The sequence below is a fragment of the Ptychodera flava genome, chromosome 12, assembly GCF_041260155.1.
Source record: "Ptychodera flava strain L36383 chromosome 12, AS_Pfla_20210202, whole genome shotgun sequence".
NCBI lineage: Eukaryota > Metazoa > Hemichordata > Enteropneusta > Ptychoderidae > Ptychodera > Ptychodera flava.
Genome location: NC_091939.1, coordinates 24,011,479 through 24,023,327, shown reverse-complemented (window position 1 = coordinate 24,023,327; position 11,849 = coordinate 24,011,479). Strand labels below are relative to the sequence as shown.

The 11,849-nt window shown below is 40.7% G+C and overlaps 2 protein-coding genes across 2 annotated transcripts; both read right to left on the bottom strand.

Moving 5' to 3' along the window:
* Window positions 1-2,672: 2,672 nt before the first annotated feature.
* Window positions 2,673-3,812, bottom strand: LOC139146199 (neuromedin-U receptor 1-like). The gene has a single exon (XM_070717606.1). It carries the CDS (start codon window positions 3,810-3,812, stop codon window positions 2,673-2,675), a length of 1,140 nt encoding a protein of 379 aa, XP_070573707.1.
* A 6,445-nt stretch (window positions 3,813-10,257) lies between these two features.
* LOC139146198 (QRFP-like peptide receptor) lies at window positions 10,258-11,319 on the bottom strand. Its single transcript, XM_070717605.1, has one exon. The coding sequence runs from the start codon at window positions 11,317-11,319 to the stop codon at window positions 10,258-10,260; it is 1,062 nt and encodes a 353-aa protein (XP_070573706.1).
* Between the last annotated feature and the right edge of the window lie 530 nt (window positions 11,320-11,849).

Below are 11,849 nucleotides of genomic sequence, written 5' to 3'. Positions count from 1 at the left end.
CCTAACACCGTGTTGTTGTAAAATAGGATTCATCTCCCATCAAGAAATATGACAAATCCTTATCTATCACTTGGAACGCGAGCATGACTCCCGAACGATGGAGAGGAGACTGACGCCTCTATAATTCAATAGAAAGTATAGATCAGTTTTGCGCAACTTTATGAGTTTGTTATGAGCTTAATAAATACATCCCAGTATACTTACATTAATTGTTCTAGAGCAGCGAAATAACCCCTACGTTGCAGCTAAAAAGTGGAAAAATTGATGTTGACGACTACCCCCACCCCCTTTGGGAATGCCTGCTCGAGAGTCGCGACACTTCAGCCCATTACCAACTCTCTCCCGCCCTCAACAAGCTCCGACCGAATCCCTACTTCCCTCTTACACGTTGCAATATTCATTATTCGAAAGGCTGCACCCGATGTTGCAATCGAAACGTTGCCGCACTGTTTAAAGGATGAACATAATGGATCTTTGCTTTGAGGAAATATGGTCAAAGAACACGACGCCCTTCTTATAGACTTTAAGGACTTTTACGTTGACTTCAGATTTCCACTTGTGTAAAATAGCATCAATTTTGGACATAAACTTTTTGAACCAATTCAATCACATATACTTCAACGGGATTATACCGATCTCCTTAGGAACCGTGTTTATTTACAATTCGAAATTTCTGGTTGATTTTCAATGTTTTGTTGTATATTCTTTGTTTTGCGTCCACTGGATAGTTTGAAAGGTGAGCATTTAAAAAAAAACTCAGAAAATTTTATATTCTGAAGTTTACTATTTACTTGATTGTTTCCGAGTAAAATGAGTGCACATTCGAGAATCAATTCAGAAACTGATTTTTATCTCCATAATTGACATAACAATGTGTCATTCTGCAAGCATCTAGGTCTTTTAAGTATACAATTTATAATAATATCTAGACAAAGATTTGTAGGAAGAAAATCTATGCGGTAATGTCATATGGATGTTCCCACCGTAAAACGTCCAGCCTAAATGCCCTCGGGGACGCAAAACAAGGAATTCAATTACTTTGGCCTCACTCTTCCTTTTTTTGCACGGAGTAGCTATCGTCTTCCTGTCCCTAACGCTATCCAAAGATGGTGCTTGGAAATTGCACTACTCGTAAATGTCCAAAGGGTGACCTGTATTCAAACTCCCGATGTCACCGACAAGACCAGTTGCATATTAGATATTTCAAAAAATGCTTCCGATTTCCATTTCCTGTTGTTTTGTGACCTATCAATGCTCTCTTGAGCTGAGATATTTTCAAAATGCTCCGAGCAAAAGACCCAGGAAAGATTTTTGTGATCAGGATTTCATGGAGAAAAACAGAAACGTTTCCTTTCGGTGGAAAAAAACCCATAAAACATTTTGTTGTAAACAACATCAACATTCGTTTGGTGATTCTGTTAACCTCGAGATGAATGGAGGCTCTTCGCCTTGCACGTGTGCCATAAACTCTTACAGTTATTTTTCAGAAGTAGGGTGCTTAGTATGCGTGCTGAACACCTTAACCAGTAAATGCATCGGGTAGAGTAAAGTTTCAAAACGATGGAAAATGGTCATAATTTGGAAAAGCACACTGCCAGCGTTTACCTGTAAATTCAATACGGCATTAGGGCAATTGCAAGTGGAATCTAATCAACAAGCAACACAGGTAAAATGATCTTTTGCAGGAAAAAAGAGTACCCGTTAAACCGACCACTCCGGAATCTGTAGGGATTTCTACGATAGTTTCCCACAATGCACCTTCATAAATGTAGATCCGTACGATCATTTCAGGTAATGTTATGAATCAAATGGAAAGAATCTTTACCTTCTAAAATGCATGTTTTTTTTAATTGCCGCGAGTTATATAGCATTGTGACTTTAACCACAGTTCAGTTAAGAGATGCGACGACCAAACAAAATTTTATTGCACATTTTACCATAGGTAGGATTTCTACTTATCATCTAATACAGCAAATCTATACACAAAGATTCCACAAAAAGATCTGTACATAACGGAAATATCATACTCGTGTTTTTCCTTGAAAAACAAATATACTTTTGCTGCAATGATGCAAATAATTAATGCATCAACACTTTCAATCTAGAACAAGCCACATGTATTAATCACAGAGGCTCTCTCTCTCTCTCTCTCTCTCTCTCTCTCTCTCTCTCTCTCTCTCTCTCTCTCTCTCCCTATTCCGTTGGCTTGTCTATATACGGTTTCAAACACAAATAACACCTTGGTGCGTCAAATGATATGTAACTGCATGAAATACGCCTGTATAACAACGATTTTTGTTATATCCACGCGTTTTTTATATTTCCATATCACGGATAAGATAAGCTAACAATAAAGTCCACTAAGCTAAGTAAGTTAAATATATGTAGCATTAAGAAAGTAATCTGCTACCTTTAGACTACTCTATACGAACAGATCGAAAACACAAAAAGCAACACTTATGGATCAGGTATCCACCAACAGGTGTATAATAATACACGTTACCTTGTTTGGAACCCCGACTTTAGCCACAATTGTTGGCCTTTCGTTTACCTACGAAACAGTCGAGTGCGAACATTGACGCTATCTTTAAATATTTCATATGAAATCTTTGAATTCGAGTTGTTGTTCAGTCTTATCTATATGCCAATGCTTGAAAATGCCTAGGCAGGAATTAAATGCTTGAGAATGAACTCTCCTCCACTGTCGCCCGTATTGTATTGCGATCGTCACCAGAGATTGTTGCGACAGTCAATCGATACACCTCCGTGCGGGATAACCCGGACGTTGATGGAAACGCACGGGCACCTTCAGTGTTCGCCATCGGCCATCTGCTCTTGGGATACGTCTCTGAATCTCCCGTCAACGGGCCAACCTGAATTTTCCTCCGATAGTTGGGTAATCTTGATGATAGTGTTCTACATCTTGGGCCTTTCAGGTGACGCTTGAAAGTCTCGGACATGAGCGAATATATTATGGGATTAAGCACACTTCCGAAGCAGACCATCGCCAGCAATACATTTACTTGATGCGTGCTTCCGTCGGCAATACCGCTTTCGATCACGAAGAAGTAAATAGCTATAGGCAGATATGATGCCAAGAAGCACAAGATTATTGTCACCGACACTCTGAGTGTGGCAATATCCATTCTATTTTGAGAGGCTTGCTGTTGCTGGTGGAGCAAAGGGACCACGGACCGGCGATGACACCTGGTTGCCACTGAGATGCAAGTATAAGATATCATGATCGTTAACAAGCTGACAACCACTATGATCATGGCCAAGTATTTAATGTTCTGGTTGGTCGTCGACTCTCCCGTCGGAGTATAACAAGATACATAGGTCTCTTCACCCGTACTTAGCTTTATCGTTCCGGCGGCTATGCCACCCACATAGCTGAAAACGATGAATATTTTAATCAGAGTTTTTAGTGTCTCCTTCGAGCACTTTCCCACGATCGCCAGCGCTCGTACCACGCTCAAAGTCGTCAGCGTCAGCATGCTCACAATGACGGAGCCGTTGATGACAAATGTCTGGATTTTACAGATTACGACGTAGTCACTCTGAAGCTCTAACCTTCTTCGGTCGTCGCGAAGAACTTTCACGGTCAGAGCCAAACGCATAGGCGAGGCAATGAGGCAGACCATACCATCGGCGATGGCCAGTGATATCAACTGGTAGTTGCTCGGCGTCCGCAGTTGCTTGTTGGCGTACACTATGTAGCAGACGGCCACGTTCCCGATGAGTCCGAAGATCGTTATCAGTGTGTAAAAAACGCAGCACATCAATTCTGTGAGGGTTTCTGAAGGATGCATTCTGTGTTGTCAATGGGTATCACACAGGATGTAGCCTTGGTGTTGAGAAGGTCTGATATAGTTTCCCGGAACAGTTAGCTGTGTTATTGGAGATGTTAGCTGTGTTATTCTGATTTGACTCTCTCAATCGTTTAATTCTGGTCAGCTATAAGTTGTGCAAGGAGATAACGTAAAGTCTCGCAGTAGTCGAGAAAATGGTATGAGAAACGCACCGCTTCTTGATTCAACAAGTACATAGCAATATTACATAATGGTTTAATTTGCTTATACGTTGTATTCCCAGCTTCAACTATTGCAACATTTTCCCCATCGCCCACATTGATGGCAGTTGAGGGTGTTTGATAGAGGTATCAAAGTTTAAAACAAATCAAATTACAGTGCATTTCACCTAGGTACCGCAACTCAGCGTACGAGACGGACACAATCCACGTACAGAACACACGATTAGCTTGGGTATCACGGACACATTTCAAAGTCACCGACTCGTCGATTTATTACAGTAAACCAGCATGGGACAGCCGCTCTGTCTAGACTGAGAGATACACTTGATCTACAATGTATGGCTTTTTAGTTAGTTTCTGTTGAGAATACCTTCACCTCTTGAACTCTTAGCTGAAATTGTACAAGAAAAAGTTACATTGTAGATCAAGTCTGGTCAACTCTTTATCTCTCAGTCTAGACAGCGGCTGCCCATGCTGGTTTACTGTAATAAAACGACGAGTCGGTGGCTTTGAAATGTGTCCGTGATAACCAAGCTAATTGTGTGTTTCGTACGTGGATTGTGTCCGTCTCATACGCTGAGTTGCGGTACCTAGGTGAAACGCACTGTAAAAACACGTGGCACTGGTTTTCGGAGAAGTGCGTCTAACAATACTTTCTTTGAGAACTGAATACAAAGCATTGTTTTGAAGAAGTGTCTGAAGTGATCAGAAATATATAAAATGAGTACATGAAATTCAAATTGGATGACCCCATCCCGACCCCTCCCGATGCTCAGCATTAGTGGAGGGGGTCTGAAGATGAAAACATACTGTTAATTTTTTGTCTGGGTATGTGCCCTGTGACGTCATTCACGATGTAGGTGTGTTATATTGGCTGCAGACAAGATTTATGTGCGCAGTTTTTACGCTGTGTGTGACTGGTCTGACGTAAATGTCACCATAGGGTTTGACAGGTTATGACGTTATCTCTACTTTGTGATGCTCCGATGCGTTACAAGGCATGCGCGGTAGTTCATTTCACTCTATACCGTGTCAGTTATTTCGCAGGGGAATAATTACAGTCGTTTAAGATCCGTAAGTTGTAACTTTTGATTTGTTTTTAAAATTAAATTTTCTATTTCTGTTTCTAACAAATAGATTCATCTTCCACGTACGTCATAACGAAATGCCCAGTTTCCATCGTGCTATAGTACTATCGCATGTGTTTTAATGTCCACTGGTATTATTGTCAGCTGAATTTTACCCATTGTATATTGTACATAATGTTAAATACTTTCAACAAACTTGAAATATCAAAGTTGTACCTATTGTACCTTGAGAGGTCAATTAGCTGTAACTTTTTAAGTTTTTTTTCAGTACTTTTTATTCTCTCATGTAAATACAGTCAACGATCTGTAAATGCTGTGTGACATCGTGGTAACATTACATTTTGTCAAAAACTTTGATTCCATACTTTTTAATGCTTCTATCCCATCCTCTAACCAACGAAGCGCCGTCCGGTTTTAATGCAGAGATTCGAAAACTCGTCTTGTGATCTAACATCACATTATCAAATGTATTTGACATGTCAATTGACCAATGTTATATCAATTAATGGACTATCAGGAAAATGAGGTTGATAATTCTATCAATAGACATAGGTAACTATATTCAAATCCTGAGAATATTCTATTTGTGTTTCAGACTATCCACCAATATTTAATTTGCGACCACTGTTAAGGCAAATACCCGATATCCCTGAGAAGAAAAAAAACCCCGATGTGATAAAGTTGTAAAGCTTTTGAAACTATAGCATTCACAAGTAAAAGCCCTAAAAGTACTGGTAACTGCGTCACGTAGTGTGTAATTGATGTTCATTGTTTTATGATTGTCAAAGACAAAAAACTTAGTGTAAGACCGTTAGCATTCGTAATTTTAGTTTTTGTTAAATCACTAACAGCCGTGTGTGCTATTTTAGAACGTAAAGACAAGCAGCGAGACTGCTGCATATCTGAGTCGGCCATGAGCTCCATTTGTGGTCAATATAGAGGAGAGCGCTAGGGGCTAAACAGAAGATCCTCGGTGAATTAGCAATTATATTTCAAGCGCTAGATCATTAACATCAATCAACAGCAATGGAAATGAAAGAGCTTTCTTCTTGTCAATTCTTAAATTTGCAATGACTGAAAGAGACATTGAGCCATTCGTCTGTAGGTAGAAGAGATGTATAATAGGGTGATCTCTTGATATCTCATAATTTCATTTTACGATTTTATAATTACTCTATGCTACTGTAACGATTTTCTAATTGCCTATTTGTAGTTACTCAGTCAAAATCTTCCTTTAGGATGTCTACCAATGTTGCATGGGCGACATCAAAATCATCCTTAGCCGTCGCATGTCTTATAGAAAGGGTAAGTTGATGGTCTACATACACCTGTAGGCTCTTGATTTCCTAACACAGTGTTATTGTCCAGTGTTGCGTCTCCCATCAAGAAATATGACAAATCGTTGTCTATCACGAGCATGACTCCCCAGAATCATAAGGAGACTGACAAAGCAGATTAGAGTACTGCTCTGTACGGTGGTCTGGTCTCCAAACTGTCAATATCTGAGTGACCATGTAGAAAAAGTTCAAAAACTATTCTGAAATATATGTGTGAAGTTTTTTTGGGTAATTTAATAGTGATTACAAACTGTCCTGTATGCATTTTAATCCACCTTCTCTCTCGCTTCGGCGGAAGGTTTTAGATCTGACTTTTTGAAACGTAATGTTTCAGGGAGATCTTATTGTCCAATATATCTTTTATATCAATTGCCATTTAATGCACCACTAAGACGCCTTAGGGCCCCGTCTTTATTTCAAGTTCCATGTTGCAGGTTGACTCTTAGAAAAAAACACGCTTTTATCCAAAGGTCTATTACATTATGTAATGACATTTCTTTGGATATTTTTTTACTTAGTACTGCTTTTAAGACCTTTGTGTCTAGATATTTTATTCTTAGAGCCCTTTCTCCGTTTTCATTCTGTTCATATTGTATTTTTTAGTTTTTATTGTGTTTTTGATATTGTACTGTTTGCTTGTTTGTTTGTATTTATTTTCTCGGAATCTGTTATTGGGCCTTTGGGCCTGTTGACCCGTCAAATAAATAAAAAATCTACAATTCAACGGGATCTATGGATCGGTTTCGCATAATTTTAATATCAGCTTCATAGTTACAGCCCGTAAGCTCAGTCTTATAGAATTGTTCCAGAACAACGCAGTAACCGCTGCCGCACAGCAACAAATGTCGAAGACTTCCCCCTGGAGAATGTCTGATTGGGAGTTGTGCACGCCAGGCCAAGTCTTCAGCCCTCAAGGAGCTCCGACCGAATCCGTACTTCCCTCCTAAACGTTGCAAAATTCGTTATTCGATGCTGTACCTGATGTAATGTTGCGATCGAAAACGTTGTCTCAGTGTTTGAAGAATCAACATTGACTTTACGTTCAGGTTTCCACTTTGTTTAAAAAACAACATCGATGCGGACATAAACTTTAGGACTATTGCAGTCTCATATACATGTCAGGATTATATTTGTCTCCCTTGGTACCATTTTCGTTTACAAGGTTCGAAATTTGGTTTGATTATCAATGTTTTGTTGCACACCAGGTAAGTTGCGTGATTAAATTCTTTGTTTTCCCTTTTTTGTACGGAGCAGCTATTAGTTTTCCTGTCTCTAACCCTACCACAAGATGATGGTTGGAAATTGCACTACTCGCAAATGTCCAAGGGGTAACCTGTATTCAAACTCCCGATGTCATCGAGAAGAGTGTTCCAATAACCTTAGACCAGTTGCACATTTGATATTTCAAAAAATGCATTCGTTTCAATTTTCTGGGTTTTTGCGACCTATCAATGCTCTCTTGACCTGGATAATTTTCAAAGTACTCTGAGTTAAGGACCTATAGGAAAGATTTTTTTGTTTAGAATTTCATGAAGAAAAAATGAAATTAGTGTTACTTTCTCAGACTAAGAAACCTTTCTGTGACAAAAAAACATATAGCCGTTTATCGACAACAATATCAACATTTGCTGGGTGATTCTGCTAACATCAAGTTGACTGATGGCTTCTCGAATTGCACGTGTACTAAACCCTTACAGTTATTTCTCAGAAGTAGGCTGTTTCGCATGCTTCCATAACACGTGAACCAGTAAATGTATCGTGTAGAGTAAAGTTTCAAAAGGATGGATTAGAGTCTTGTGGAAACACACAATTCCAACGTTTACAACCAGTGGGGGCAGAACAACACGTAGAATTTAGGGACCGTTCAGTTTTTACGGCCGGGGGGGGCCGGCAAAATCTTGTCGCCGGTGTTTCAAAAAAATATAGACCCCCCTGCATTTTTCGCGAAAAAATGATGACCCCCCCCCCCTTTGTCAGACGAAAATTTTGATGACCCCCCCCCCCCCCCCCCCGCTGAAAAATAACCAAAACCCATATGTCAAATTTACCCGCACGGTTTGGATTTGAACTCCGGTACGCGGCGCACTTTATTCGTTTAGCAGAGATGCCAGTGCACAAACTTCTCAGCCACATCCATGCAAACGTCTGTTAATTAGGACGACTGTAAGGCAATTTTGAACTTCATTTCCATAGACAACTTATGTCCATGGACATTGTATAAAGTAAACTTTATTGGAGTGGTTCGCCAAAGGCAGCCCTCCGGTTAAGAGGGTCATGGGCCATTACGTAAAGTCAACTTTATTCTAGTGGGCCACCAAAGGTGGCCCGCTGGTAAAAAGAGGGTCGACCATGGCCATTGCACGAAGTAAACTTTACTGAACAGGGCCGCTGAAGGCGTCCGGCCGTTAAGATGGTCATGGGGTATTACAATAAAGTCAATTTATTGTAGTGGGCCGCCGCAGGCGGCCCGCTGGTAAAGAGGGTCTATCATGGCCATTGCATGAAGTAAACCTAATTGGAGTGGTCCGCCAAAGGCGTCTGCCCGTTAAGAGGGTCATGGGTAATACATAAAGTATATTTATTGTAGTGGGCCGCCGAAGGCGGCCCGCCGGTAAAGAGGGTCGATCATAGCCATGGCATAAAAGTGAACTTTATTGTAGGTATTATGTTTTTGAAAATGTGGTGACCCCCCCTTTCCTACCAGTGAAAAAGTGATGACCCCCCCCTTCTCGGATTCCAAAATTATGATGACCCCCCCTGGATTTTGCCGCCCCCCCCCCCGGCCGTAAAAACTGAACGGTCCCTTAATCAACAACAAACACAGGTAAAATGATCACTTTTAGGAAAAAAACGTTACCCTTGAAACCCGGACCACTCTGGAATTTGTAGGGATTGCTACGATGGTTTCCCAATCCACCATTAGAAATGTCGGCCAATTCGAAGACACCAATCACACCGAAAGAATCATCATCTCCTAAATGCATGTTTTTGAATTGCCGCAAGTTATAACATTGTGACTTTACCAACAGTTGAGAGATGCGACGATCAAACCGTGAAAATTTTATTGCACATTTTACCATAGGTAGGATTTCTGTTTAACATGCATGCAATACAGCAAATCTATATTCAAAGATTCTACAAAAAGATCTGTGACATAATTCCTCCTTAAAACAAAAATGTATACATATGTTGCATTGACGTGCAAACATATATTTAATGCACTAACACTTTCTGTCTACAACTCTTTGTGCAGCACATAAGTACATTTATGCAAAAGGAAGGCTCTCTCTCTCTCTCTCTCTCTCTCTCTCTCTCTCTCTCTCTCTCTCTCTCTCTCGGCAGTATTTTATATTTCTATATCAGGGATGAGAAGCCAAAATGAAGTCCACTTTATAATAGCTAAGTAAATTGAATATGTTTAGTATTCAGAAGGTAATCTGCCCGCCTTTAGACTACTCTATATGGACAGGTCGAAAACAGAAAAAGCGACTCACTTATCGACCAAGTATCCACCAACAGGTGTATAATAATACATGTTATCTTTTTTTTGAACGCTGACATTAGCCACAATTGTTGGTCTTTCATTTACCTATATGTAACATCTAGAGAGCAGTGAATGGAACTATCTTTAAGTAATTTTTGTAGAAAATCTTCGAATTTGAGTTGTTTGTTCAGTCTTATTTGTCGGCCATTGCTTGAAAATGCCCAGGCAGGAATTATACATGTATGCTTGAGAATGAACTGTCCTCCACTGTCGCTCGTATTGTATTACGAATGTCACCAGAGATTGTTGCGACAGTCAATCGATACACCTCCGTGCGGATAACCCGGACGTTGATGGAAACGCACGGGCACCTTCAGTGTTCTCCATCGGCCATCTGCTCTTGGGATACGTCTCTGAATCTCCCGTCAACGGGCCAACATGAATTTTCCTCCGATAGTTGGGTAATCTGGAAGATTGTGTTCTGCTTCTTGGGCCTTTCAGGTGGCGCTTGAAAGTCTCGGACATGAGCGAATATATTATGGGATTAAGCACACTTCCGAAGCAGACCATCGCAAGAAGTACATTGAGCTGATGCGTGCTTCCGTCGGCAATACCACTTTCGATTACGAAGAAGTAAATAGCTACAGGCAGATATGATGCCAAGAAGCACAATATTATTGTCACCGACACTCTTAGTGTGGCAATGTCCATTCTATTTTGAGAGGCTTGCTGTTGCTGGTGGAGCAAAGGGACCACGGACCGGCGATGACACCTGGTGGCCACTGAGATGCAAGTGTAAGATATCATGATCGTTAACAAGCTGACGATCGCTATGATCATGACCAAGTATTTAATCTTGTGGTTTGTCGTCGACTCCCCCGTTGGATTGTAACATGATACATACGTCGCTTCTCCAGTGCTCAGCTTCATCGTTCCGGCGGCTATGCCACCGACATAGCTGAAAACGATGAATATTTTAATCAGAGTTTTTAGTGTCTCCTTCGAGCATTTTCCCACGATCGCTAGCGCTCTTACCACACTCAATGTCGTCAGCGTCAGCATACTCACAGTGACGGAGCCGTTGATGACAAAAGTCTGGATTTTACAGATTACGACGTAGTCACTCTGAAGCTCTAACCTTCTTCGGTCGTCGCGAAGAACTTTCACGGTCAGAGCCAAACGCATAGGCGAGGCAATGAGGCAGACCATACCATCGGCGATGGCCAGTGATATCAACTGGTAGTTGCTCGGCGTCCGCAGTTGCTTGTTGGCGTACACTATGTAGCAGACGGCCACGTTCCCGATGAGTCCGAAGATCGTTATCAGTGTGTAAAAAACGCAGCACATCAATTCTGTGAGGGTTTCTGAAGGATGCATTCTGTGTTGTCAGCGGCTATCACACTGTCATATAATAATAGAAGGTAGGCGAAGGTGTTGAGAATTTTCCAATGTAAAGTTATCACTGGGACAGCTAACTGTGTTATGAGAGCGCGTTGCTTTATTTTTCTCATTTTACACGCACACGTCCCTTATTATGTTTAGCGACAACTTACGTAAGGAGATAACGTAAAGTCTCGCAGTAGTCGAGGAATAGTCTGAGAAAAACGCAAGACCTCGTAATACAACGAGTACATCGTAATATTAAAATGGGATACGTTTGATTTGCTCGGATGTTATACTCCCAGCTTTATGTATTGCAACATTTTCCCATCCCCGACATTGATGCAAGATGAGAGTCTATGAAAGATATCAAATTTAAAAACCAATCAAATTATCTTTAAAAAGGACGTGGCACTGGTTCTCAAAGCAATGCGTCTTATAAGGCTTCCTTTGAGAATTCAATTTAATAGCAATTTCAAAGGTATATTTTGAAGAAGCAGAAGTGATCACAAACATATAAAATGAGC

Excerpts from the sequence above, each read along its gene's own strand:
- LOC139146199 (XM_070717606.1), bottom strand. The coding sequence starts at position 3,812 with ATGCATCCTTCAGAAACCCTCACAGAATTGATGTGCTGCGTTTTTTAC.
- LOC139146198 (XM_070717605.1), bottom strand. The coding sequence starts at position 11,319 with ATGCATCCTTCAGAAACCCTCACAGAATTGATGTGCTGCGTTTTTTAC.